The sequence below is a fragment of the Rutilus rutilus genome (assembly GCF_951802725.1).
Source record: "Rutilus rutilus genome assembly, chromosome: 14".
Taxonomy (NCBI): Eukaryota; Metazoa; Chordata; class Actinopteri; order Cypriniformes; family Leuciscidae; genus Rutilus; species Rutilus rutilus.
Window position 1 is genome coordinate 19,391,609 of NC_140219.1, and position 27,462 is coordinate 19,419,070.

A 27,462-nucleotide genomic window follows, 5' to 3' on the forward strand; every position below is an offset into this window, starting at 1 on the left:
TTGAGTACGGATGACAGGGACATTTCTCTACCTATGTAAAAAGACTATTGAATATTCCCTAGCAATACTTCTAGCAGTCACAGCTGACAGAATGTACAGTTGAAGAAAAATGTATGTGAAACCTTCAGATACGTTTATTATTGCATAAATTGTTGATTCAATTAGATCTGACCTTAAATTAAGTAACTAAATAATAAATAAACAGGGTCTGCCTATACAAATATCACATAACTAATGATACAATTTCATGTCTTTTTTGAACTTCACATTTTTTCCTTATTTATTATATAGAGAATATTAAAATTGATATAATTGTATGTTTTTGACACGTTTTTATTCGTAACATTAACATTTCACAGTATAGGATCATTTTTTTTACATCTGTATAATTTGATTGACTTTAAACTGTCCAGTGTCAAACCAAAAGCTACATCCGATCCTTGCAACAGTGTCTGTCCTGGTGGCTGATAACTATTTTTCATCCTATTGGCTTCAGCACCTTCAGAAGTTTCCAGAATGATTCTTGTTCCTACCTGAATCTAATTCTGCTGTAAAACAATGATATTACATCCCAGTCTGAAGAGCCCCATGGCCATGTTCTATCAAGCGGCAGTGTGACATCTCACTCATCAAACCTCTCATTGAATGTGATCTTTCTATATCTCATTTCTCCCTCTAAAGTGTGCCCCCTCTTTCTTTGCTCTGGAAAAGAATGCATGATTTATGAAGCACTATTTTTACCAGTTACTGAGCAGAAGTGAGGGAGCAATGGTGACAAGAGAGAGAGAGAGAGAGAGAGAACAAGATTGAAAAGCACACTTTTAGGGTGCATGAAAGTGATGGAGTGAGCAGAAATATGTTACGGAAGCCGATGTGTGCCCGAGGGAGTGGAGCTCCTCCTCCTCTGACCTCTCAGCTGTAAATGAGGAGGTGCATGCAGACTTCTGCTGTAGTTACATCTCACCTGACACTGAGGATGAGAACAGAACAGACCTGTGCTGTTTCACACTCACTCATTGCACCTCGAAACTCTCAGACAGAACTCCTGAGGGAAAAGCTTTAAACATCACCTGTCATGAGTGAGGGACTGTGACAGCTCCTAATAGATCTGACGTCAACCAGACATCTAAACTTAAAAACATACAGTGCTGTTTAAAAGTTTTGGGTCAGTGAGATTTTTGAAATGTTTTTGAAATTGGTCTCTTATGCTCATCGAGGCTACATTTATTTGATCAAAAATGCATACACACACAAAATATACAGTATCTCACAAAAGTGAGTACACCCCTCACATTTGAGCAAACATTTTAGTATATCTACTCAAGGGACAATACTATAGAAATGAAACTTGAGTAGTCAATGTGCTGCTTGTATAGCAGTATATATTTACTGTCCTCTGAAAATAACTCAACATACAGCCATTATTGTCAAAATAGCTGGCAACAAAAGTGAGTACACCCTAAGTGATAATAGCTGTGCGGCGTTTAACCATGCAAAGCCACATGTCCTATTCATCATGTTCATGTTTTTGTCTGCTTGACATGACCATACAAATTGTTGTATCTTGCATTAGAGCAGTTAAAATTTGTGCTTTGAGTACAATTCTCTCATACTGACCACTGGATGTTCAACATGGCACCTCATTGCAAAGAACTCTAAGGATTTGAGAATTAGAATTGTTGCTCTCCACAAAGATGGCCTGGCTATAAAAAGATTGGTAACACCCTGAAACTGAGTTACAGTACAGGCCAGGGTCATACAGAGGTTTTCCAAGAAGACCTTACAAGGGTCAATCAAAGAAGTTGAGTCCTCGTGCTGTGCGTCAGGTGCAGAAGCTGGCTTAAAAAAACAGACGCATGAGTGCTGCCGGCATTGCTTTAGACTAGAGGTTGCAGAAGCGGAAGGTCAGCTTGTCAGTGCTCAGACCATACACCGCACACTGCAACAAGTCGGTTTGCATGGCCGTCGTCCCAGAAGGAAGCCTCTTCTGAAGCTGGCTCACAAGAAAGCCCACAGTTTGCTGAAAGCAACCTGTCCAAGAGCATGAATTACTGGAACCATGTCCTGTGGTCTGATGAGACTAAGATAAACTTGTTTGGCTCAGATGGTGTCCAGAATGTGTGGCGATGCCCTGGTGAGGAGTACCAAGAAAATTGCCTACTTGCCTACAGTCAAGCATGGTGGTGATAGCATCATGGTCTGGGGCTGCATGAGGTATGCTGGTACTGGGGAGCTGCGCTTCATTGAGGGAAACATGGATTCCAACATGTACTGTGACATTCTGAAGCAGAACATGATGCCCTCCATTCAGAAACTGGGCCGAACGGCATGATAACGACCCCAAACGCACCGCCAAGATGACAACTGCCTTGCTGAGGAAGCTGAAGGTGAAGGTGATGGAGTGGCCAAGTATGCCTCCAGACCTGAACCCTATTGAGCACCTGTGGGGCGTCCTCAAGCGGAAGGTGGAGAAGCGCCATGTGTCTAACATCCAGCAGCTCGGTGATATCATTATGGAGGAGTGGAAGAGGGTCCCAGCAACAACCTGTTTAGCTCTGGTGAACTCCATGCCCAGGAGGATTAAGGCAGTGCTAGATAACAATGGTGCTCAAACGAAATATTGACACTTTTGACACAGTTTTGACATGTTCACTTAGGGTGTACTCACTTTTGTTGCCAGCTATTTTGACAATAATGGCTGTATGTCTTTTCAGAGGACAGTAAATATATACTGCTATACAAGCAGCACAATGATTACTCTAAAACATATCCAAGTTTCATTTCTATAGTATTGTCCCTTGAGAAGATATCGTCGCTGTCGGCTGCATATTTTTGCATATTTTTGGAGTTATTAAACATTGTATCGTTAAAGTTGGTATTATACCTTATATTGCTATCATATACTGTTGTGTACCAACATTAACACAACATTTCCCCAAAATCATGTTTAATCGGAGATACAAGATTTATGACTTGGAAGCAGGGAGATACGAGATTATGCTGTCATTGATAAGAATGGTACGGACACAGACGTCGCTGCTGCCAGCTGTGTTCATCAAAGTCTGTGGTCGCGTTGAGCCTTTTGACAAGAGACAAAGCTTTAAGAAGCTAATCAAAGCTAATGATTGTGGTTACATACATCATCCAAGTGGATGCTGCACACTGGTGGTGGTTGAGGAGAGATCCCCTGACATGATTGTAAAAGCGCTTTGGGTGTACAGTAGTACATATGAAAGCGCTATATAAATGCCCGATTCTATTCTATTCTATTCTATTCTATTCTATTCCTAAACGTTTAAGAGCTATGAGTGATGCAATAAAAAAAAACGATGAGCCGACTAGGCTGTCTAATAGGCGGAAATTAGCCTAATCTGCACACAAACTTACCTTCGTGGCTCACAGGCTTCCTTCTGCACCGAAGCATTACAGCTATCGATTTTTAACAAAACAGGAATACTGAACTACTGAAATGTATTTAACCTAACTATTTTCACTTGTTATTGTCTAAAAAACAGAGTTATCCAAAGATAGGCTTACTTGGCGCCAGTAGACAGCCCTTTTTTCTCCCATAAATAAAACCCTTGCTACTTGGGGTATTTTACATGCACAGTGCCAAGAGAGGCATAGTCTAGAAGTAGGCCTAACAGCTGAACTTCGAGTCAGTAAAATATAATAAAAACAATAATTTAATGGTGGTATCCAAAACATTCAATTCCATTCAAGTATTGTATTAGATACATTTTAAAACTTCAATGCACATGTATAATAAGCCTAGTAATAATAAGCCTAGTAATAAGAAGATATTTAAAATACATCAATAACTGATATCATAGTTTAACACAGATAAAACCTCAGAGAACGTGTTGCTCGACGAGGATTTCTTAATCGTTGCGAATTTCAATCTTGAGGAGACAAAATGCCGCGAGGCTCCCGCGGATCGAAGAAGAGGTGGAGTTACGAGACTTCTCAGACAGTTGAAGTGTCCAATGAGTTAAGAGATTTGCTCTCAAGCTATTTTCAACACTTTTGATTGGTTAATAATTTGTAAAAATAACAGACCCACGTGGGGATTGACCAATAGCATCAATTTGTGAAAAAATATGAAATTGACAAAATTTGGACATAGGAGATTTCCGCCCGACAGCGACGATATACTAAAATGGTCGCTGAAATGTGAGGGGTGTACTCACTTTTGTGAGATACTGTGTATATGTATATAAGTAATTTCATTATATGTTAAATCCACTTAAATTTGTAAAATGGAAGTTAACATTAATTTTGTGTTAGGACTACATGCCTTCATGTGACTACATTTTTGTTGACAACTAACTGGGCAGTTGATCTGTAATTCCCAGCATACTTTGCGTGGGACTGAAATGGGAGAGTACATTTTTAAATTAAGTGTTATTTTATAGGTTTTTCAATAAAGAGAAAGACTTGTTAGTGTTTAATGTTCAGTTATGTTGAAGATTTATGTTTTTGCGTTTTGAGGTTACCTTTGCGCAGAAGAGTGGTGCTTTTGCTCAGGCTGTGATTGGTTACATGACCATGATGTGTGATATTGCTAGTTAGTATGACAGAGAAACTTGGTTCAACAAAATTTTATTTGCTTAGATTAACCAGTTTTTTTTTTTTTTTTTCTTGCTGTGCAGACCTAAACTAATTTTGTGGAAAGGTTTTCCTTGATTGAATTTAGTAATTTTTTTAAGTTACAATTTTTTTTACTTCAGTAATATTGTGAAATATTATCACTCTTTTCTATTTTAAAGCCCTACTAAAATGGGCCTAGTGATGCCCCTGCTCATGACCTCCGGCACTTGCTGCATATTCTCTGAATCACTCCAGCTTATGCATCCATTGACCAAAGAGAATTGTGAAAGACAGTTCCAAGAAATCGCTGTATTCTTGCGTGATTTCAATCGGACGTGGCTCTTTCATATGCCCTCAAAACGGATCTTACGCATTGCTATCCGTCAAATGCTCTGTCAGAATGATTTTTGTTTTATAGACAAGCTGTTTGGGAAAATGTCATCCCTAGCTAAATCTACGCTTATGGATCTTGCTCCTGACATCTGATGTGATGAGCCGTATTCAAAACCATTGTAAAAAAAAAAAAAGCCCACACAAACCTGTTGCTGCACACCACTTAAATTCGGCTACATTTAGTGCTAGTAGTAACTTTTGCACCACTCACATTTTCTTCAGAAAAAATCTGGCTGTGATTATTATTATTAGTATTAGTATAAGCATTGATCGTTCATTACAGGGTTTTTTTGCAGTTTTTTTGCACCCCTCTTTACACTAACCTCACTCAATGCAATTTTCAAACTGTATGTTCTTCAATAAAAACAATAGTTATTGAAGGAGGAAAAATATGATTTGAGTTTAAATGTTGATTGTAGTATGTGTTTTAGTAACAGATATTGTCAACTATGTACGTTTTTTATGCTTGAAATATTTTCCCTGTAACAGATGGATGTACCTTAAAAAACAACCTTTTTAATTTAATAAAATCACCCTTTTGGACATTTTATTCAGTGTACAAATATAGGCTAATATTTAAATCAATATTAAATATTATTATTTAATAGTTTAAACTAAATCTCGCGTTTAACTCAAGACTATTTATTTAATATTTATAATAAATAAATATACTTTCTAAATAAGAAGTCAAAGTTTTTCTGTGTTTTTAGCATTTTAATTTCAATTAGAGTTTCGATTATTTAATTATATACTGTAAATAAATATGAATTAAATAATTTGAAGTCATCCTGCATCCATTGGATGTTTGCTCAAACTCCTTAAGTAGATGTAAAATCACTTCATTGTGTGGTCTTGAATTGGTTATTGCTTTATTATAACAGAAATCCCAGCATTGTCTGCTTGGGCCTGCCTCGTTTGTCATTTAACCTTCACATTCTATCCCTTTTGTCTTTTCGGCTGTACTGATAAGCCATTGTTTCAGCTGAGGATATATGTCTGTATTAAACATTGCGCTCTGATGTCATGAAGTGCATGTGTGAACCATTATGGTGGAAACGAGGTGCAAAAACAGTGTTTGTTTTTTTGTTCATGAGTGTGTGTCTCTCAGGGGTGTGTGAGGTACAGATAAAAGGCATTGGATATTTAAAGAGCCTCTCTGTGAGATGCCTCTTATCTCGGTGTTACTGTTAGCCAGCACATCCTCTGTTGCCCGCCTGATATTAATACCCCTCTAATGAGAGAAACAATCACACACAGTCTCACATATACAAGCTATCTCTATACTCCTGTGCCACAGCTCCCCAAGGGCCCGGATACACGCACCAACACAGAGACAAACACACACACAATCACATTAATCAAGGCCGTAGGGACACAGACCCACAACACAGAGTAAATTACAGCAGGAAAGAGCCATGTTTCAGACCGGCCACTAATGATTTCCCATGAGCACACACCACAGGGAGCATTGGGGAAGAATGTGTGGGTGTCTGGGATTAGATTAGATAGTGTACATGCAGGCTTGGCATTGATACTGTAGAATTCATCTGGTTGAGTGTATTAACATGAGGGCCGATCGGAGCGTTTGATGTGTCCAGGTTTGAGCAGTAGCATTGCTAAAAGCAACACTGTGAGTTTGAAATGAAAGTTGTGATAGTCTTTTCTTGCCTATATTGTGACGTATATCCGAGTTAAACGGCTACTTGAATAAGAAAAAATGTTGAGCGGGACTTGATTTTGTCCATCAGGAATTTATTGTTGTAGTTTGCCATTGCTGTGATATATAATAAATACTGCAATATTTCATAAAAAAATAAGAATTGGCAATTAAAATTTTCAGTAGCAAAGCTATTTTATTAAATACGACATTAAATTTGTTCCTACAATATATCAGCGAAAAAGACGTTTTGTCAGGAGTACGTTGGTTTGTTTGTGTTCTAGTTTGTTTTTGTTCCTGTTTTCCTGTTCCCGGTCGGGCTGCTGATTATGTCCTCATTTGTTTGCATATGTGTCTAGCTTGGTTTCCTTTGTTCTATCACTGTATTTACAGCCCTGTGTTTCCTTTACTCTGGACCAGTTCTCGTTCCCACTTACGTGATTTAGATAGTTTTGCTCCAGAAATCTCCTGCATGTTTGTGTTGTTGTTTATTTTGGATTCCCCTTTGTCTTTGTACAATCCATACAGCCACCTTTACATGTGCACAGTATTCAATTTTCAATTTTAAAGTACTTTATTGGCATGATTGGGTTTACATACAATATTACCAAAGCATTATATACAAAACAGGTAATGACAAGAAAAATATTGTTGCTCTTGGGCGGAAACCCTGCATGTCCAAAACCATGAAAATACTTTTCAGGAAACGAATTAAACATTGTATTGTCAAAGTTGATATTGTCGCTTTATATTTGGTCAGACACTTGCATGTGTCATTATGATATTAAACATTTTACCAAAAAACAAGCTTAAATGGAGGTTTTTGACCAGCAATTTTTTGAGAATTTCGGACATGTTTTGCCCGTCTAGAACAGTCACATCTAAAGGCAGTAAGTGCATCGTTATTTATGTTTTCATAGACTTACAAGTTGTAAAGTTTATCATAGCTATATATAGTGTTTCTTGAGTAAAGAAAATGCTGTACTTATGGAAATAACGATTTTCTTTTAACCCTTGCATTGCAAACATGCAGAGATGGTCCAAAATGTGTGCGGCACTTCATTCACGATAGAGGCGAGGTGGAGTTATACTGACAGTTTGAAGATCCAATGGAGTTACGAGGTTTAGTCACTACCTCTTTCTAATACTTTTTATTGCTTAAATATTTGCAAAACACACAGACGTACAGTAAAAGGTTACCAATAGTAATGATTTATGAAAAAATTACAAAACATGGAGATATTTCAACAGCTACAGTAAACAGCATTACAACAACATACAATTTTATTAAAATAAGGTGCTAATTAATTAGTATATATATTGTATAAATTTGTATATATAACATTTAGACATTATGAAAAAAAAATAAGTTGGTTTCTACAGGTGTGCAGCTGAAAATTGGCTGCAATTGATGGTTAATGGTTTTTCCTAAGTAACATCTGCATTTGATTTGTTTCTAAAGAAAAATGGAAACCGTTGAAATCACAATTCATCAGTTTGGGTTAGAATCCTTCAGAGCTGTTCCAGTGTAAATGACTCCTGCCTAATCCCCTTATACTTTACCATGTCTCAGGAGGGGAGAGGGTGGGGGAAGTGTTTAAATGTTTAATTTGCAGTCTGAAGATAAAGCTGCTTTCTCTGCCAAAGACATCCAAAACAATTTTATAAGCACATTCAGGTGAGGCAACTACATGTGTACCACTAACTAGTTAAAGCATTAAACTAATATGATGAGCTGCATCCAAAAACAGATTTTAGTGGAGTCATTTAGAATCATTTTGCATTATGACCGATGTGCTTGTTTGTAGCTTATATTGGTGTTCAAAAAGACATAAAGACGCACCATAGTGGAATTATTTTGGCTGGCGGAACAAAAATATAGAAAGTGACGGTATTGTGTCTAAAACATAAATTACTCATTAACTTCTATAAAGGCCCGTTCACACCAGTTTCAGAAAGTGATTCCAATAATTCCAACATTATTGTTTCTCTCTGCTGTCATCATTATAGTTGTGGTGTGGACTCTGTTTACATTGCTATTCTTTTACATTTAGAACGATTTTTAAAACTATATCTATCATTATCATTAAAGATACCATCCTTGGAATGAATGAGCCTTTACTCTTGTTTATTGAATTGTCGCATAAAACCAATAATGTTGTTGGTCTGAATATATATTTTTTTGTATTTAAATATGTATTACAAACAATATTGCTCATCAGTTTTTTTTTATAAACAGGCTAGCTTTCAACTCACCATAGCTATTTTTATATAGAGTAGTTTGTAACTTAGCTACCTGCTCATTTTAAATAGCTTGGGTTTGAGTCAGATATCCTGTGACCCGAGGATCCACAGAGAGAAGCAACGGTAGAAAGTGTTGCAGTGCTGGAATATGTTGCATCAGGATTGCATTTGTATCAAGACTCTCTGATCTGATCTTCCGCCGTACCTCTTTTGTCGCTGTCTAGTTCTGTGTCTTTTGTTCTTTCTCTTAATCTCTTTCACACACTAAAACACTCACATGCACATCAACAGTGTCTATTTACCCTCCCCTGGGCTGTTTGCTAGCAAGAGCTTCTATTGATCTACGCTGATAATCATGTCGTTTATCTCAACAGCAGTTTGTTGGTGTATTTGTTGGAGTGTGCAAATTTTATGAATGACTGTAGAGTGAATCCGATCACCCCACACACTGATGTTTCAGAAGATGTTAAAAAGTATCTTCTTATGTTTAGCCGCAGCGACCAATCCCCCAGCCGCCCCTGTTCGCATGAAGATGTCCTTGTACTATTGATCTCCTTTCCCGGATCCCATCAGAATTCCAGAGCCTGTTTACCCAGACACACACATATTCATTCATGAACAAGCAGGCACAATATGCCACAAGCATTACATGGCAAAATGACGCCCCGGACCAGCCCCCATGGGAAATTAAACAGCGGCAAATCATTAAACCACAAGCTAAACATTAAGAAGCATTTGCATTTTTATTGCACCTGAAAGAATGGCAAGACTCCATTATCTCACACAGCCAGCATGGTAGCGGGGTATTATTATTATTATGTTGTCCCGTATAAAAACAATAGCATTTAGCGCGCACGAGAAGGGGAACGAGAGGCTTGTTTACTTTCGTTATGTCTGCAAAGGGTTATGATTATTGAAAGAGCGCAGCCAGAGTGTCTGACAGACTCAACAATGCCTTGTTTTGTTATGTAAATCCTATTGTCATCAAACACAAACAAACAAACAGGAGGCAAATGCGGCACCATCAGCCAGACAATTAGCTGAATGGGGAAGAAGTTTTGCAGGGACAGTTTGTCTTATTAATTGCTTTCTCAGCTGGATGTCTTCCAGGACTGTGTCCAAGAGTGATCACACTCATCCCGCCAATCTTCTCCTGTTCACAGGTGAGCGGGATATGTGCACACGCGCCCCCGCGGGTGTCTCGTGCTCTGGCCCTGTCGAGAGAACACGCGGCAGCCTCGCCGGTGCCCCATAACCGCCCTCCGGTGAACTTTGACCCCGATGAGACCCTCTTTGGACGCCGCAGGTAACGTCATGATTCAATATTTGAATTTTGTATATGAAGTGATTTAAAGAAACAGCAGTCAGTTAACATGTTTCTCATACAGTAACAGTCAAAATGAAAATATAAAGTCATCTATTTTCTAAATGCATGTTTTGATCTTATTGTGAACGAAAACTTCTCTCTGGTGACGTATGCAGGACTTCTCCAATTTTGTCAACTTAACCCCTCCCCTTTTTTACATTTGACCTAAAGCTTGCCTTCAGATCTGTCTCTATCCAGTCAGAAATTGATCAATAGAACCAAGTCCCTGTCCTACATTTTTTCTTTTTCGATAACAGGGTGGTCCATTCTTGTGAGAGACTGGAAACGCAAGCTCATGCGAAGAAGTTTGCATCGTTGCATTCCAAAGTTCGAGTTTGGTGAACTTTGACCTGCGAATTTGTATCAAATGAACCAACAGAAGATCGATAAGTCACAGCGTGACCTCTTAATTTTGGAGGGTTGTAGTGCAAATCCTTTGAGCTTCTGTGCTTTCTTTTGGCAAATTCCCAGAGATTCGTATTCGGTTTTTCTGACTGCGTTTTCTGCATCACGGAAATCGTAGGGTCCTAGATAGCTCTGTGTGAGGAAAAGACTTAAAGCTGACCTGAAAACAAATAATGTGCTTTCAGTCCGTTTCTCAAATAAAGCTATTTTGAATACTTTAAATAAATCGCCACTTTTATGGTGCTTAATGCGTTTATAGCTTAACTGCCTCACTGATTCTAATGGCTGATCTTGTTATTCAGCAGTATTGAAACATGAGTATGGCCTGACTACTCTTAACCGTCAGCTCTTAAAGGTATACTCCACTTTTTTTGGAAATAGGCTCATTTTACAACTCCCCCAGAGTTAAACAGTTGAGTTTTACCGTTTTCAAATCCATTCAGCCGAACTCCGGGTCTGGCGGTACCACTTTTAGCATAGCTTAGCATAGATCATTGAATCGGACAGGACCATTAGCATCTCTCTCAAAAAAAATGACCAAAGAGTTTCGATATTTTTCCTATTTAAAACTTGACTCTTCTGTAGTTACATCGTGTACTAAGACCGACGGAAAATGTAAAGTTGCGATTTTCTGTGCAGCAGGCGTAATGATATGACGCACCGCCTGAAAATAGTCCCCTATTTTCAGGCGCTGCGTCATATCATTACGCCTGCTGCACTCATGGTACGGCAGCAAAGTTTCTTGATTATTACGCAGGAATGAGAGTATAGTTCCTAGCCATATCAGCCTAGAAAATCGCAACTTTACATTTTCCGTCAGTCTTAGTACACGATGTAACTACAGAAGAGTCAAGTTTTAAATAGGAAAAATATCGAAACTCTTTGGTCATTTTTTTGAGAGAGATGCTAATGGTCCTGTCCGATTCAATGATCTATGCTAAGCTATGCTAAAAGTGGTACCGCCAGGCCCGGAGATCGGCTGAATGGATTCGAAAACGGTAAAACTCAACTCTTTAACTCTGGGGGAGTTGTAAAATGAGCCTATTTCCCAAAAAAGTGGAGTATCCCTTTAAAATTAGATTAGATTAGATTAGATTCAACTTTATTGTCATTACACAAGTACAGGTACAAGGCAACGAAATGCAGTTTAGGTCTAACCAGAAGTGCAATAGCAGCAAGTGCAGGATATACAGTGGTTCCATAAGTGCAGAACATGGATATGTACTGAATAAATATAGAGTTGAATACTATTATAAACAAAAATTTACAGATAGATTGTCCTATGAATATAATATACAGATAACTATTACTGTGAACAGAGTTTACAGCTAGATATGTACTGAATATAATAATATACAGATGGCTATTACTATAAACAGAATGTTTACAGATAGATATGTACTGAATATAATATACAGATGGCTGTTACTATAAACAGAATTTTACAGATAGATATGTACTATGAATATATATACAGATGGCTGTTACTATAAACAGAATGTGAGCATAATATACAGATGGCTATTACTATAAACAGAATTTAACAAATAGATATATGTATAAGTTAGGCTAATGAGCAGTATAACAATGGATTTAAATGACAATCAGCTGCTGAAAACACACACATTTCTTTTTTCTTTGAATCTCTCAAGTGCTCTAAACACTCCACTCAAGAAGGCTGCAAAGCATTGCTGCTATAGAATTGACAATAATCAATTCTGTGAAAATAAAATGTGAGGAATGGGATTTACAGCCAACCATAATGCCGTTCTCATGCATCTCTTCAGCTCACATCTTCTGATGCTGTAATAGATTCTCCACTTCAGCCCCTCTGAAACGAAACACTCACTCTCTCTCTCTCTCTCTCTCTCTCTCTCTCTCTCTTCCTCTGACTCTATCTCGTCCTTCGTGGTTTTCTCTGTATACTGTAGATTTACTGACCTTTTTAGGGGTCTTCCAACCCACTCAAACAGTCTGTTCCATATTTTTGAGTATTTGAGTGATGCTGAGGATCATGCACCTTTTTTCTACTTCTGTACTTTTCTTCCACTTCTTTTCCTATTAAAGATAAGACATGACCAAAAAAGCTTTTTTAACAATTTAGTAGTGTATTACTTTTAGTGTATTACTTGATTTTAAAATGGTTTATGTATATTAATATGTAGCCTACATTCATTTATTTACATTAATACAAAGTATATATATATAAATAAATAAAATGTAATATTATAATATGTAATAATGTAATAAATTCTATGTCTGTCATACACTACTGTTTAAAAGGTTGTTTTTTGATGTATTTGAAAGAAGGTTCGAATTTACCAAGAGTTAACTTATTTGATTAAAGATACAGTAAAAACAGTAATGTATGTGATGGCAAAACTGAATTTTCAGCATCATTACTCAGTGTCACATGATCCTTCAGAAATCATTCTAATATGTGACCCTTGATCACAAAACCAGTCATAAGTCTCACGGGTATATTTGTGGCAATAGCCAACAATACATTGTATGGGTCAAAATTATCGATTTTTCTTTTATGCCAAAAATCATTAGGATATTAAAGTAAAGATCATGTTCCATGAAGATATTTTGTAAAATTCCTACCGTAAATATATAAAAATGTATTTTTGTGAGTGAATGCAGCACAATCACGAACATAAATGGACAATTTTAAAGGCGATTTTTTGCACCCTCAGATTCCAGATTTAAAAATATTGACCCATGTGACTGGCTTTGTGGTCCAGGGTCACATATGCTGATTTGGTGCTTAAGAAACATTTCTTATTATTATCTATGGCCGGGTAAATCTATGGTCTTTTTCAGATCTTTCGATCTAATGGACAAAATAAGTTAGTACAATTTACATTTGAATGCTCCCGGAGATGACAGAAAAACATAGCATCAGCTTTCGTTTCTGCTCTGATAGTCGCGAAACCGCGCTGAATGTTGTGAGTGCTTGTTAGAAATCAGGAATGGTGAGAGAACATAGCGCTTGGTACGTTTTTTGTTTTCCAACCAAACTTGGACCGTCAGCCAATCCCATCTGGCTAGCGTGTTCCCATAATGTTTATGCATTAAGTCAGTATGCGGAGAGTAGGCGGTCTTTTGTGGCTGTTCGAACGCATTCGACCACATGAGTGTCTACACTATAAAAGCAATCCAGTCTAATGTGTTTTCAACTGGAAGTGGTCGAAAGTGGACAAGCTCAAAATGTTTTAGACCCCGTTTACATCTGTATTTTGCGTCGACCAAAACGCATCTTAATACCAGGGCCATATTTATATCATATTTTATTCAAAATATATCAAAGATATACTTTTCAATGGAAGTTGCGGACTCAAAAATCTGAGCTGGCACATCTGACTAGGTGGGCGACTGATTCATTCTGGGTGGAGGTAGCCTGCATGTATTTGAATTGTGAAATGCAGAGTGTGTTTGTGTATTTGTGCTGTTAGTTGAGGTGTGTGTGTTCAGGCTGATGGTGACAGAGAGAGGCTCATTAACACAGGCTTTGTCTCCTGCCGTGTGAGTGACATTGAGTCGCCTTCTGCCCCCTCTGTCCTGTGCTGTTCCACTCTCCCTCACTCTGATGAACAGATGAGTCAAAACAGTATGCTGTTTCTTTTCCAGCATAATGTCAATTATCAGTCAAAGCGTCTCAAATCAACTTAGCCTGACAGTAAACGACATGTAATGGAGTAGATCACGTTTCAAACTGCGTTTGACCCCATACCCATTTTCATTTTTCTGCATGCCCCTCATTTTCCCCATGAATACATGTATCTTTGTGCTGTTCTTTTTAATCTTGCCTCTCTGTGCAGATCTAATTTCAGTTTTCATTTTCTTGGAGTCCACATGGCTTATTCTTTCTGCTGCTTTCATACTTTCTCAATTTCCTCTCTGTCTGCTGCAGGGAGTTTATCTCTGGTCTGAAGGGCTTCAGTCAGTTCTACAGTGGTCTCGGAGAATCTTTGTGCAGCAAAGAGCCGACGGCACTCAACAGCTCCCTCTGCTGGAACGGACAGGAGATGACAGACAAGTGAGTTTATCATTTGTGGCAGCACTGATGGCCACATCCTAATACTGTTTTTTTTTTTTTGTCTCACAATATAGTGTCTTTTAGCATATAATTAGGACATAAATGTTCATTAAAAAGTAAGCAAATTCATTAAGTGGCATCATTCCACTTGCAGATATAGTCCCTGACATGTAAACTAAGATTAATAGTTGTTCTCAATGGATGCTGTTGTTTCACATCCTTGCGGTTACTATGGACCCTTGCCAGGGTAGACAGCATATTTAATTTGATGCTAATAAATGAGTGCATGAGGGAACAAATATAAGTTGTACTGTCTTAAATTGGGTTTAAGCCAGGTCATGTTTCATTTTCTGTTTGTCCGCTTGAAAAAAAAAATCTGTGTTTCGTCTGCTGAAAGATTGGCACAACCTATTGATCGGATTGTACAACTATCCTGTTTGATTTGTGTCATGTGTCTTGCTTTACTAAGGACTATTCTGTGTATTTTTGCATGGCTGGAATGCTTGACCACTCAGCATCCAAGACTCCTATTGTAGCCTATAATATAAGATATTTCAGGATGGAAGAGGCTTTTATCTCTTTATGACCCGCGCACACTCTCTATTAGTGTTTTTATTAAGTGGGTAAAAGTAGCATATATTACAATAGAATCAGCCTCCTAAATGCTTTCTAGTATTACTACAATCTCAAAATTGCCCCGAAGAGACATATTGCCCCTGAGCTTGTCACAAATCTTGAAGTCTAAAGAGCTTTCTGAATTAAACACAGTGTAAGTGGCTAGAAGCTGAGCGGATGATTGTGTGTGTGTGTGTGTTTGTGTGTGTGTGTATCTAATGAGTTTGGCTGACTCCAGTTCCATCTGACAGGCAACAGGGTGTGAATTGTGATGTGGTCTTTGTGGGGTAACTGATGTCGGGTGGTTTGGTGGCTAATTCGCACTGTGACTGCCTGTGCCTGGCTTTCCGCACGCCCTTTGGAACCCAATTTAAAAATTGTCATAGAGCTACAGTATCTCATCCTAACGACTTGGAAATATCAGCTCAAAAAGTGAAGTGATCATTAAAGTCAACATGATATCAAAATGGGTCCTATTTACTCTCTTAATGCTCATTCCTGGTCTTATTGCTAATCTTACAACGATTCATCGGTGCACATTATTCCAAAGACATCCTAATCTTTAATCACATTGTAATAAATTCCTCGGAAATGACTTTACTTTTTTGCTAATTGTCTGTTGGATAATGTTGACCAATTGCCTAATAGCTATTTAGGCATTGTTTTAGCAAACTCTCATATAGTGTGGCTATACATTCTAGTTTAAAATGAGCCCTTTTTTGCAGTCCAGTGGATTCCTGTCCATTTTCACAGAATGTCTCCTTAACTCTAAAATACATCACATTATAGAACTAAAATGGGTTGACTTTTAAGTGGACTTTAAAGGATTGTGTCAAATTTTTAAGGATTATCTCAAACATTAGATCACTATAACAGAATTCACAAGTTCATGTTTCTTGAAAATATTTAGATGCTTCAATTTATTTTCAAATAATATTATTATATTATATTATATTATATTATATTATATTATATTATATTATATTATATTATATTATATTATATTATATTATATTATATTATAGCCTAATAAAGAAATGAACTGTTTAGCCTGATATTATGAATTAGTTAATTTTGTAATAAGAGAATTCTGAATTAACTGCTTGTTTTCCTATTGAATAGAAATAGCAATTTAAAGTTAAAAGTTACAACTGCATTATGTAACCTGTACAGATTTGGTGTAAGGTATGTTTTTGCTCAGATGGCTGACATTTCTGTCCAATATAAAAAGGTTTTGCTCAGCAAGAACAACAATTAGAGGGAGGAAAAATTGCTTAATATAGTTAAAAGGTAATGTTTTGTTCATGAATGTACTTATGGAAACTGGTTTCAGACACACTTCCAAGAAACCACAGCATCATATAAAATGAGCTAAAACAAAATCAAGATAGATTTAGCGATAACTATGCAAATATTTATCAATGTCATAAACAGTGATGTATTTTGCAAGTATTTTCCAGTTTTCAGACATGTACAGGTTAGCTCCTAAGTGTTGATATCCGTTCTTGCTTTATCTGTTCAGTGTATCCGTCTGGTCACTGTTGGACATGCGTGTTAACATTACAGCATTATGCGTTGTTTACTCTCCAGTAAGTTCAGTTGAGGAATGAGTGGGAATGAAACGGCCTGGTCACAACAGCGTGGTGAACAGTTGGCCTTAGGGGACAGACAGCTGTGTCAGGTGGCTCTCAGGCCCTCAGGAGTTAATTAGGACCCATGAGAGAAATAGATAGGGGAAGAGAACTAGAATAACCATGCTTTGACAGAAATGCCTGCTGAATCTCAATGTCATTCCTTGGCTTCTAGTGAAATATAATAAATTCTGGAATGCGTTCAGACCCATTTTATGCAATGTATTGAAGACGAAGCGCTCTCTCACATTTTGTACTGGGAAGAAAGCCATCTTAATTGTGCCAAAGAATGTCACCATTTATGTGGCCCTGATGTATTAAATAGTCGACTCAAAAATGTCAAAGCATAAAGCAAATTCATTAACGCCACAGTCAAATAAACACAACGAGCAGCTACAACAACATTCCTGCTCATTCTTTCATACAAATCTAAACAGTCGAAACTGTGCAGAAATGCTATTTCATGTCAGGATTAAAACAATTATTATTGCAAAAGATGATTTGATTGTAAAGTTCATTTCTAGCATCCCTGGTGTTGGCTATTTCCCCCTGTGCTGGAGGCAGTGCAGAGGAGCCCTCAATGTCAAGGATCAAGTCACCAAAACTCTGGCACAGATTTCTGCCTTCTAGAGAATCAATTTTAGCATTCTCAATATCTGCCTTCTTCATTTTAGCCGATGTTTCCTAACCGCTTTGGTCTTATGTACTCCCACAGGCCCATCGGCTCGGCTCAAGTACCCCCTCATCGACTCTAAACCAGAAACATACTCCTAATGATATACTAGATATCATTTGGACCATCAGTAATGTTATTAAAATGGTCACCATTACAATAACTCACTGTTAAACTAAAACCAATCGATTCTGTGGGTGAAAAACAGACTCACCAAGTAGCTACATCTGAAGTAGTTTGATAAATACAGAATCTATTATTTAAAAAGGAGTTTATTTTGGTTTTCGCTTGTTTGACTGAGACATTTAATGGGATGAAAATAGGATAGAGAGTTGTTGTGTATGAGTGAGAATAAACAGCAGTCACAGAATTCTTCCGCTGTCTTTACATATGCACAGATGTTCTGCAATAAGTGTAAGCCACACAAATTGACTAAAACTTAAGCATATTATTTTAATGTTTTGACAGTGCTGATAATATTTTTTAAAGTCATAATTTATATACGTTTATTGAGATATTCCAGGTAGTACGCCACATCGCTGTTGTTGCCTACACCACCTCAACCTCTTCATCTTTCGGTTTGAATGGAGTTTGTGGCGGACAAGCTTGTTCATTTATAACTGTGAGAAGTCAAGATTGGAGGATATTCACTGTGTTTTGTAAACCTTCCTCCGAGTCCTAGAGCACTTCTCTTCCTCACGCTCAATAACCCCCGTCTCCTTCAGCTGTTCCTCAGTTAGCTCATGAAGATCCTCGTGATTGATTCTCGTGGTCTCCAGCGGGTTTGGGCAGTGGGGCATGTTGGATCTCTGAGGGGTGCTCAGTAGGTCCATGAGTCTGAGCGGGTTCAGCATGAGTAGCTGGTCCAGACTGTACATCCACGGGGTGTTTAGTCATTTCCTGTAGTAACAGTTGGGTTGCCTGTGCTCCTGCTGTACAATAATGCCTGTCGTGGGTTGTTTTTGTTTTTTAGGAATCATAATGTGGCTGATGAAATGAAGTATATTTTACATTAGAACACATGGAAAATGCCAACTTCTGTCTTCTTTGAATAATTTTTACATATACAATAGAATATGGCAGTTAACATTAATGCAAAAAATATGAAACATACTAGCATTTCATTTTATGAAATCATTTTAAAGATTCTACAGAATGGTTGTCCAAAAAATGCACAAAGTATAAGTTTTCAAAGCACTTGGTGTGTTTTATTTTAATGTACTTTTGTATTTTTAATGCGTACTGCCTTTAGACAATATGGGATCATTAAGATTTTTTTTTAAAGAAATGAATACTTTTATTCAGAAATATTGACAGTAAACAAACAAATACCATTCTTTTGTACTTTCTATTCATCAAAAAATCCAGATTTTCTTTTATCACGGCTTCCACAAAATATTAAGCAGCACAACTGTTTTTAACATAATAATAAGAAACGTTCCTTGAGCTGCAAATCAGCATTATCACAGGTATCACAGGATATATATATAGCCTATATATATATATATACAGCGGGGGAAATAAGTATTGAACACGTCATCATTTTTCTCAGTAAATATATTTCCAAAGGTGCTATTGACATGAAATTTTCACCAGATGTTGGTAACAACCCAAGTAAGCCATACATGAAACAAACAAAAATAAGTTCAGAAATTAAGCTATGTGTAATAATGTGAAATGACACAGGGAAAAAGTATTGAACACATGAAGAAAGGGAGGCGCAAAAAGGCATGGAAAGCCAAGACAACTGCTGAAAACTTACAGTAATTAAAAAGCAATCCAGCCCCCTGTCAGTGGAAATTAATAACAGCTGGTTCAGTCCCAAATGATGGCCTACAAAAAGGTCTCATTGCCAAGGTGTCACAAGACACATCTCATGATGGGTAAAAGCAAAGAGCTGTCTCAAGACCTTCGCAACCTAATTGTTGCAAAACATAATGATGGCATTGGATATAGGTGCCATTCTAAGCTTCTGAATGGTCCAGTGAGCACTTTTGGGGCCATAATACGGAAGTGGAAAGACAATAATTTCACCATAAATTTGTCTCGACCAGTGCTCCTCGCAAGATTTCTGATAGAGGAGTGAAAAGAATAATCCATATGGCATCATTCATTCAGAGTGCATCTCTAGTGAAGTTAAATGTCAACTATAGAAGCACATAGAAGCTATACTGTTGTGACACTTACATATTAACATGTCAAGCTTTCAGTCTTTCCTATAACACAAACATCTTGCAAGATAAAAATATGCAAATCTGCTATAGATCAAATCCACAAGAATAGACTAAACCCTCCTTATTCACACGCTTCCAAATAGCATAAAACAAAGACTCGATATACAAGGACATTTTAATCCATTAAAAAAGGAAGACTTGTTGGACATTCAATTAAAATGTGTTGTTTGATGTTTTATAGTTATTTTCTCTAATTTACAACACACCTAATTTAAATTCATAAGGGAAGGCTTTTCAGTGCTGAAACAATCCTCACTTTAGCAACCCCATTACGTTTTAGCATTTCTGCAATAACGTTTGATTAATTTTGTATCATGTGCCCACCATCCTAAATAGAACAAATCTGAAAGTTTTTCAGGCAAGACAGTACAGATCTGACCTGATGGTGATGCACCCTGGTCAGCACACAAGTGGGCGCCTCATGCGTGAAGCTCCAGCTAATCTCATCTTCCATTAAACGCTGCCCATGTCTTCTGATCTCATGTCTGTATTATTAATGTGATAATTAAAAGCGGGAGGTGAGCTGCCATCGTGAGTAATAAGGAGAATAAATAAGTATGGAAATGTAATTTGGCTTAATGAATAAGCAGTGCATGTAAAATAAGGTGCCGTGAGAGATGATTGGATAGACTTGTTCAGGATTATGTCATTCCTAAGAATGGAACATGAGGTCATATCTTTGGCTCTTTCGTCTAAAAGCACACGGTACACGCATACTTGAATATGTGGTTTGTGAGGACTCTCTAGGCATGATGGTTTTATACTGTACAAACTATATATTCCATCCGCCTACACTAACCCTACCCCTATAAACCTACCCATCACAGGAAATTTTCTGAAATTTTTTTAATTAAAAAAACACTTTAGTATGTTATTAAGCCATTTGGTTTACGAGGACACAGGAAGTGTCCTCATAAATCATGTTTACAGTGTAATACATATGTCATTATACACGTTTTTGTCCTCATAAAACATACAAGAACACACACACAAAACAATTTGTGGATATTTTTATCAAATTTAAATAAAAACACAGATTTTTGTGGTGTATGGACTTCGCTGACGAGTTGAGGTTGGTGTCGAGGCATGGAATATGTCACTCACTGTCTCTCTGTCGCCTCAGTGCTTGCACCAATGTGCCCGTGTGCATCAACACTAATTAGCTTTTAATAGGGAGTAATTAACTGGAACATGAGTCCAACAGGCCCGAGGGGATCGAGGGAAACACTTGGGCGCAGACACACACACACATTTTTAGCAGTTGATGATGCCCAACATATGCTCCAGTTGCTCAGAAACATTCAGATGCCAGCACATGTCTGACCCAGTTGTGCTGTTTTACTGTTCGCTTAAGTGTGTGTGTGTCTGTTAACAGCTACAACATAACAGGAACTTTTTCTGGGGGGGGGGGGATGCAGATTTCAATTTACTGGTAGATACCATTCATATTTATGCTTCTGTTTTTGTTATTTAGCTTTGAGTAATTTTGAACAACGGACAACACAAGGCATAATTTAAAGTCCTTGGCATCTACTAATTAAAGGGATAGTTCACCCAAAAATGAAAATTCTATCATTGTTTACTCACCCTCAAGTTGTTCCAAACCTGTATGAGTTTCTTTGTTCTGCTGAACACAAAGGAAGATATTTGGAAGAATGTTTGTAACCAAACAGATCTCGGTCCCCATTGACTACCATAGTATATTTTTTTCCTACTATGGAAGTCAATGGGGACCGAGATCTGTTGATTACAAACATTCTTCCAAATATCTTCCTTTTTTATTCAGCAGAACAAAGAAACTCATACAGGTTTGGAACAACTTGAGGGTGAGTAAATGATGACAGAATTTTCATTTTTGGGTGAACTATCCCTTTAATAAAAGATTGTTTTGTTGTAAAGTGCCTTTGAAATCCGTGTCCTCATGCAGCATGACTGAATCAATGTGCTGAATAGGGGGGAAGAATTTAAAGGTCTAATACTTAGGAATTTAATTTGAGCAAGAATTACAATGGTTACATGTTTGCCTCTAGGTGGCAGTAGAGGCCAATTTTAGAGTTCATATTCTTGTGGAAGATCACAGCGGTCTCTATTAAATTCCAATTTCATTATATTTTTGTTTTGTTTTAGCTGTTGGGCAAATAAGTGGACACAATAAAAGCGACACTACATACACATACATCCTGACAAGGATGTTCAACTATATAATGGACTATATGTTCTTAGTGTGCTGTGCTTAAGTATGAATAATATATTTTGCAGGTTTCCTGGTCCAGGGCCGAAGAGAGTCCATCCACACGGCTCAGAATCCAGACAAAAACCTGCCGAACCTGTCATCAGTCAGATCATTGACAAACTCAAACACATCAATCAGGTGAGTTGCTGTTTATCAGAAAACATGAACTTTTTTTTTTACACGTGAACTTTACAGTGCACATCTGTGAATAATCATACACTGCCATGCCATCAGTCATCACAGAGATATACAGCTGTGCGTAAACTCATCACCTCGGTTTTAACTCCGTCACAACAGTCTGCCTGTCATCACACAAACAGATGCACGTCTGCACGCTGTTTTATGAAGCGCAGTCTTGTAGATTATCAGGATGTGCGATAGGGGCTGCCGGTATCTGTACGTTAATGCAGACAAAGCAGAGGCTTTCATTCACTTTCTTTCTTCCTGCCTGCCTTTAAAAAACAACAGCTGCGTGTCATATCACCTTGACTGTGTGTGTGTGTAAGGGTGTGTCTGCTTATATTTCATGTACAGTTCGTTCCCCATTGTGAACGAGATCCCACAGTGATATTGGACCCTTTAAGGTTTTCTGTGTGTATACTCTGGTAATCCTGAGAGAACAGCATCTGGCTCATCCACAGGAAGCTCACTGGGTGATCTAAAGGACGCTTCCTCTTTACCTGGAGGATGTGTGTTTTTGGCTGGGTTTGATTTACTGCAATGTGATAAATATTAGAACCTCATTGTGTAAGAAACATAGGAGGAATAGAATCCGACGGCAAATAGTTCAGCTGTCGAAATCCGTTCCCCCACCCCAATGATGAGAGATGTTGATGTATCGGCTTAAAATATGCTTATTGTATTCTGTTTGTGGATGAAGCTTAAACAGCATCAATTTGATAAATATTAGAACCTCAGTGTGTCAGAAATATGGAGGGAACAGAATCCGACGGCAAAAAACAGCTGTCGGAATCCGTTCCCCCACTCCCATTATGAGAGGTGTTGATGTAATGACTTAAAAAATGCTGATTCTATTGTGTGTGTGGATGGAGCTTAACTTGCTAATTTCTTATTACGATAGGACAGTATACTATCAAGAAAGTTTGACGACCCGGGACTTGAAGTCGTGTCGCAATAAGCTGAAAAACAATGAATGTTAGTGCACTGAGCACTAGGCTACCTGGGCTATAAAAGATATATTGCAATGCAGCCCCTTTGTGAATAGCTCTAGGCTACAGTTAGTAAAGCTCAGTCCAAGTGTGTGTCATTGGCACACTTAGTCTTGTTTTTTCACCCTTTAAACATTTTTTTGATTTAGCAAATGCTTTTTTCCAAGAGACTTAGACAAAAAGAAACAAAAAGTGCTAGCAATAGTCTAGAGTTGTAAAGGCAAGAACAGGGAGGGATTTAGTGAAAATAATGAAAGCTTTTTTTGTTTTTTGTTTAAAGAGTCAGCAGGACACAGTCAAGTGCTCACGGAAGAGATGAGCTATCCTATGTTTCTTGATTATTATATTAACTCAACTCAACTCAAGAGATGATAACTCATCTTTTTAACAACTCATTTATGAGACCTTTGTAATTTATTCCTGTTTTTTTCTTAATTTCAAATTTTTATTTTAAAAATTTTCCCCCATTATTTTTTTTTTTGTTCTCTTTTAATTTTTGATTTATTTGTTCTGCTTGATTAACTACTTGTCAATACTAATTTATTTTGTTTTATTCTACTTATTTTATTTTTAGTCTGCTTTTTCCTATTTAGTTTTGTATTTTATATATAATCTGTTTTTTAATTTTTGTTCAGTTTTTCCGCTTTATTTAATACTACTTGTTAAACGTATTTTTATTGGAGATATTTTTTTTTATTGTATTATATATTTTATTTTAGCTTTGTCCTATTTTGTTGTATTGGTTTTTTTACTATAGACTTTCTATTTACTATTTATTTTGTTGTTCTGCCTTTTTGTCTGTCAATACTGCTTGTTTACCCCCTTTTCATTATTGTTATTTTAATATTTTTTTTTATTTAAACTTATGAATTAATTAAAATATTTTTTTATTTGATCTTCAATCTAAATTAAAATGAAAAAACAAAACAGAGAGCGTGTGTTAGGTCCTGTGTATCTTGCGTTAAAGCAGGATGAGATATATTTAAGTGTGTTGCTTTGCATATAGTTTTGTGTGTATGTGTGTGTGTGTGTGTGGCTTGGCTTTTGGCTTGCTTAGTTGGGGACATTTAATATTCAACAATATTATTAATCTGCCTCACTTAAGGTGGGCGATGACGCAATTTTCTTCTAGAAACAAACTATGTTGTATTATTTTCATCACTGTGAAGCTGCTTTGATACAATCTGTATTGTAAAAATCGCTATATAAATAAAGGTGACTTGACTTGAGTGTGTGTGTGTTTGTGCGTGTGTGTGTAGAGAGAAAACCACTGCGGCCTCATACTCAATGGCCCCATCTGAGCGGATTAGCGCAGCGCTCTTGTTTAAACAGACCACAGAGACATCAGAGCGGCTCAGATGAGCTGTGGGTCTCGTCTGCCCTCGGGCTGTGAGGTCAAGCCTTCCATGGGACAGGCCCTCGTTCTCTGTTACTCTACAAACAGACTTCTCTTCTCTTCTCTTCTCTTCTCTTCTCTTCTCTTCTCTTCTCTTCTCTTCTCTTCTCTTCTCTTCTCTTCTCTTCTCTTCTCTTCTCTTCTCTTCTCTTCTCTTCTCTTCTCTTCTCTTCTCTTCCTCTTCTCTTCCTCTTTCTCTTTCTGTCCATGAAATACTGATCATCTTCTGTCAGTTTCTTCCTCCTGCATTGCACCTGTGAAGTGTCCAGCTGTTGTTTCAAGTGGCACGTCACATTATTTATGCACATGACAAAATGAAGATGTACTATAGACTTGTTGTGTGTGTTAGAAAGGGGAAAAGAGAAATAATTCAATAATGTCACACTCAAAATGTTGTGGTTGATCTGAATGTCAGCATGGCAGTGAATACCTCATGCTGATGTTCAGTATAACAGCGTTTGTATTGTGATATTGTATAATCACACAGATGCACATGATATACTGTAGGTCGGGTGACTGTATGATGTCAGTGCTGTTCATGTCTGGTAGGCAAATGGCAAGCTCATTTCAAAAGACCTCTATGGCATCTGTGAACCACAGATAAACACATCCGCTGCCCCTATAAACACATAAACAAATGTAGAGACACACACACACGTTTGTTTCACTTTACTTCCATTGTTTTTATATCAGGTTAATGTCCTAACCCGACCCAACCCCTAAACATAACCCTCACAGAAACCTGTGCAAAACACTAGATTTAAATATAAACGTGAATTGCCTGATTGATATGCCTTTTTAACTAGTGAGTACCAGCTCACTAGTCAGTGTTCAACAGGTTTCACTATATTTGGATGGACATTTTAGACCTCACAAGTAGTCATGTAGAACAAGATGTTTGTGTGTGTGAGAAAAGGAAACCCAGAATTGATTATTGGACTGTGTGAACATGTGATGTCTTTACAATGGCGTTCTCTGACCAACGTGAGAACAATACTGCAGTTAAGTCGTTTGAAAGTATGTCCTAAATGAGATAGAACAAGACACGACAACGTCCAACGGCATAAGCAACACATAAAAATCAAAACCTAACCAAATGAAGCCCACTTCACCCTGACAGAGACTGTTTAAATCCATCATAAATGACTCATTATTTAATTATTGGTTAATTAACTCTAATTATGGTGACTCTATAAAGTTGAGAAAAGTTTAACTTTATGCAAATTAGCAGCTTCTACCGATGATTTTTGGTTCATGCGTTAATAATCGGAAAAATCGTGTTCATTCTGCTGCTATGTCGATACAAACTCTTTCTCCAATTAAACTCAGTCCTTGTCATAATAGAGTGACATAATATTTACTAACTACCAATGACACATCTGTCTCTTGTCCTTCCTCGATTAAACCGCTGTCAATGTGAACGGGGCTTTAGTGAGACTGGTAGTGTGTCCTTTACATCAGCAGAAACTCAAACATGGTTTAATCAAATGTTCAGTTTAACTTAACCCTGTGATAATAGTTTACATCTGGTGTTATCTGGCACTGTGCTAATGTGTGTTCTCATTTGTTTCCAATAGCCAGGGGTTTGAGTTATTTCCCAGAGCGGACAGACAGAACGCTCCTATCAGACTTTTCCTAGTGTTTCAGAAAGCCAACATCTCATCTTCTAGCCTGGGAGGCTTGTTACTTTTAGCATGTGCTTCTAAGGGGGCTTCTAAGTGTTCTCCAGCAGTTGTAGTTCTATAAAACATTCTGGGTGTGGACCCATTTTGATTTTATAGAGCAATAAGGTTTTTGGAAGCTCTTAACAGTGTTTGAAAAATTTCTGTTCCCGGGGCATATAGCGTGACAAGCCCGTGTCCCAAAGAGTGTTAGTTTAGCGGCACTAGAGATGGCTTGTTGCCTTAGATTTGGGCCTCTTCTGAAAGAGAGACACTGGGGACTGCACTGAACACCAAAAGACAAAACTTTACCCTCCCTCAGCTCTGCAGACCCCAATTTCTCACGCCTAATACGGCTGATGTAATGGCTGCTCTGAGCCAAGTTTAGAGTAAACTCGTCTCTATAAATGAAAAAAAAAATGACTTGGTGCTCAAACTATTCCAACTGGGCAAGTGCTCAAAGAGTCTGTGTGTTCTTATCTGCATGCCTAAACATGACTCAGTCAGAGACGGATCTCTCAGGCCTAAATGTATGCGAGTTTGCGCTGAAGCTTCAGGTGTTTCATTCTTTTTTTTATTCCAAGGCCCCCCAAATATGATGATTTACAAGAGACCTTATTTTTTAAAATACTAAGACATAGATTTTAAATAAACACATTTATACAGACTGGTAAAAATGGTATAAAATGTTTCATAATACAAAGTAAATGGATAGATCTGACAGTTTTCGCCTATAGCGTACGTCTCCTAATGTTGGGGGACTCCAAATTGGCCAGTGAGTTGCTAATTGTTACCTGCCATGGTTGATTTTCTCATGCATTTTGCGAGTTGGGTGTTAATTTCAAACCCTGTATATTATAGTGCTTGAGCATATATGCTGGTGGTTATCAACCATCTATTTGTGCTGTGGAAATGCGGAGATGTTCAGAGATGAAGCTCATAGCACACACCCAGTCTGTCTTCGTGTGTGTTTGTGTTTGTTCCCATGACTGTCAAACATTCACTCATGCTGATCTGTAAAGTCTGCTGCGTCTCTTTGTGTTTATACAGGAATGGTGCGTCATTTGTGGACAGTTTACTTCCTTTAAGGGGAGCTGTTAAACTACAAAACCTCCTCCACAGTTTATTAAAAATGTTATTTAAGAAATGTGTA

The 27,462-nt window shown here is 37.6% G+C and overlaps 1 protein-coding gene across 1 annotated transcript in view; it reads left to right on the plus strand.

Annotated features, from left to right (window-relative positions):
* Positions 1-27,462, plus strand: part of gpc3 (glypican 3) — a 155,204-nt gene that overhangs the window by 77,732 nt on the left and 50,010 nt on the right. The window contains exons 4-6 of the mRNA XM_084430527.1: positions 10,048-10,190; positions 14,572-14,697; positions 22,110-22,221. Of these exons, the coding sequence (XP_084286653.1) occupies positions 10,048-10,190; positions 14,572-14,697; positions 22,110-22,221 (381 nt within the window). The remainder of the gene's footprint in view (positions 1-10,047; positions 10,191-14,571; positions 14,698-22,109; positions 22,222-27,462) is intronic.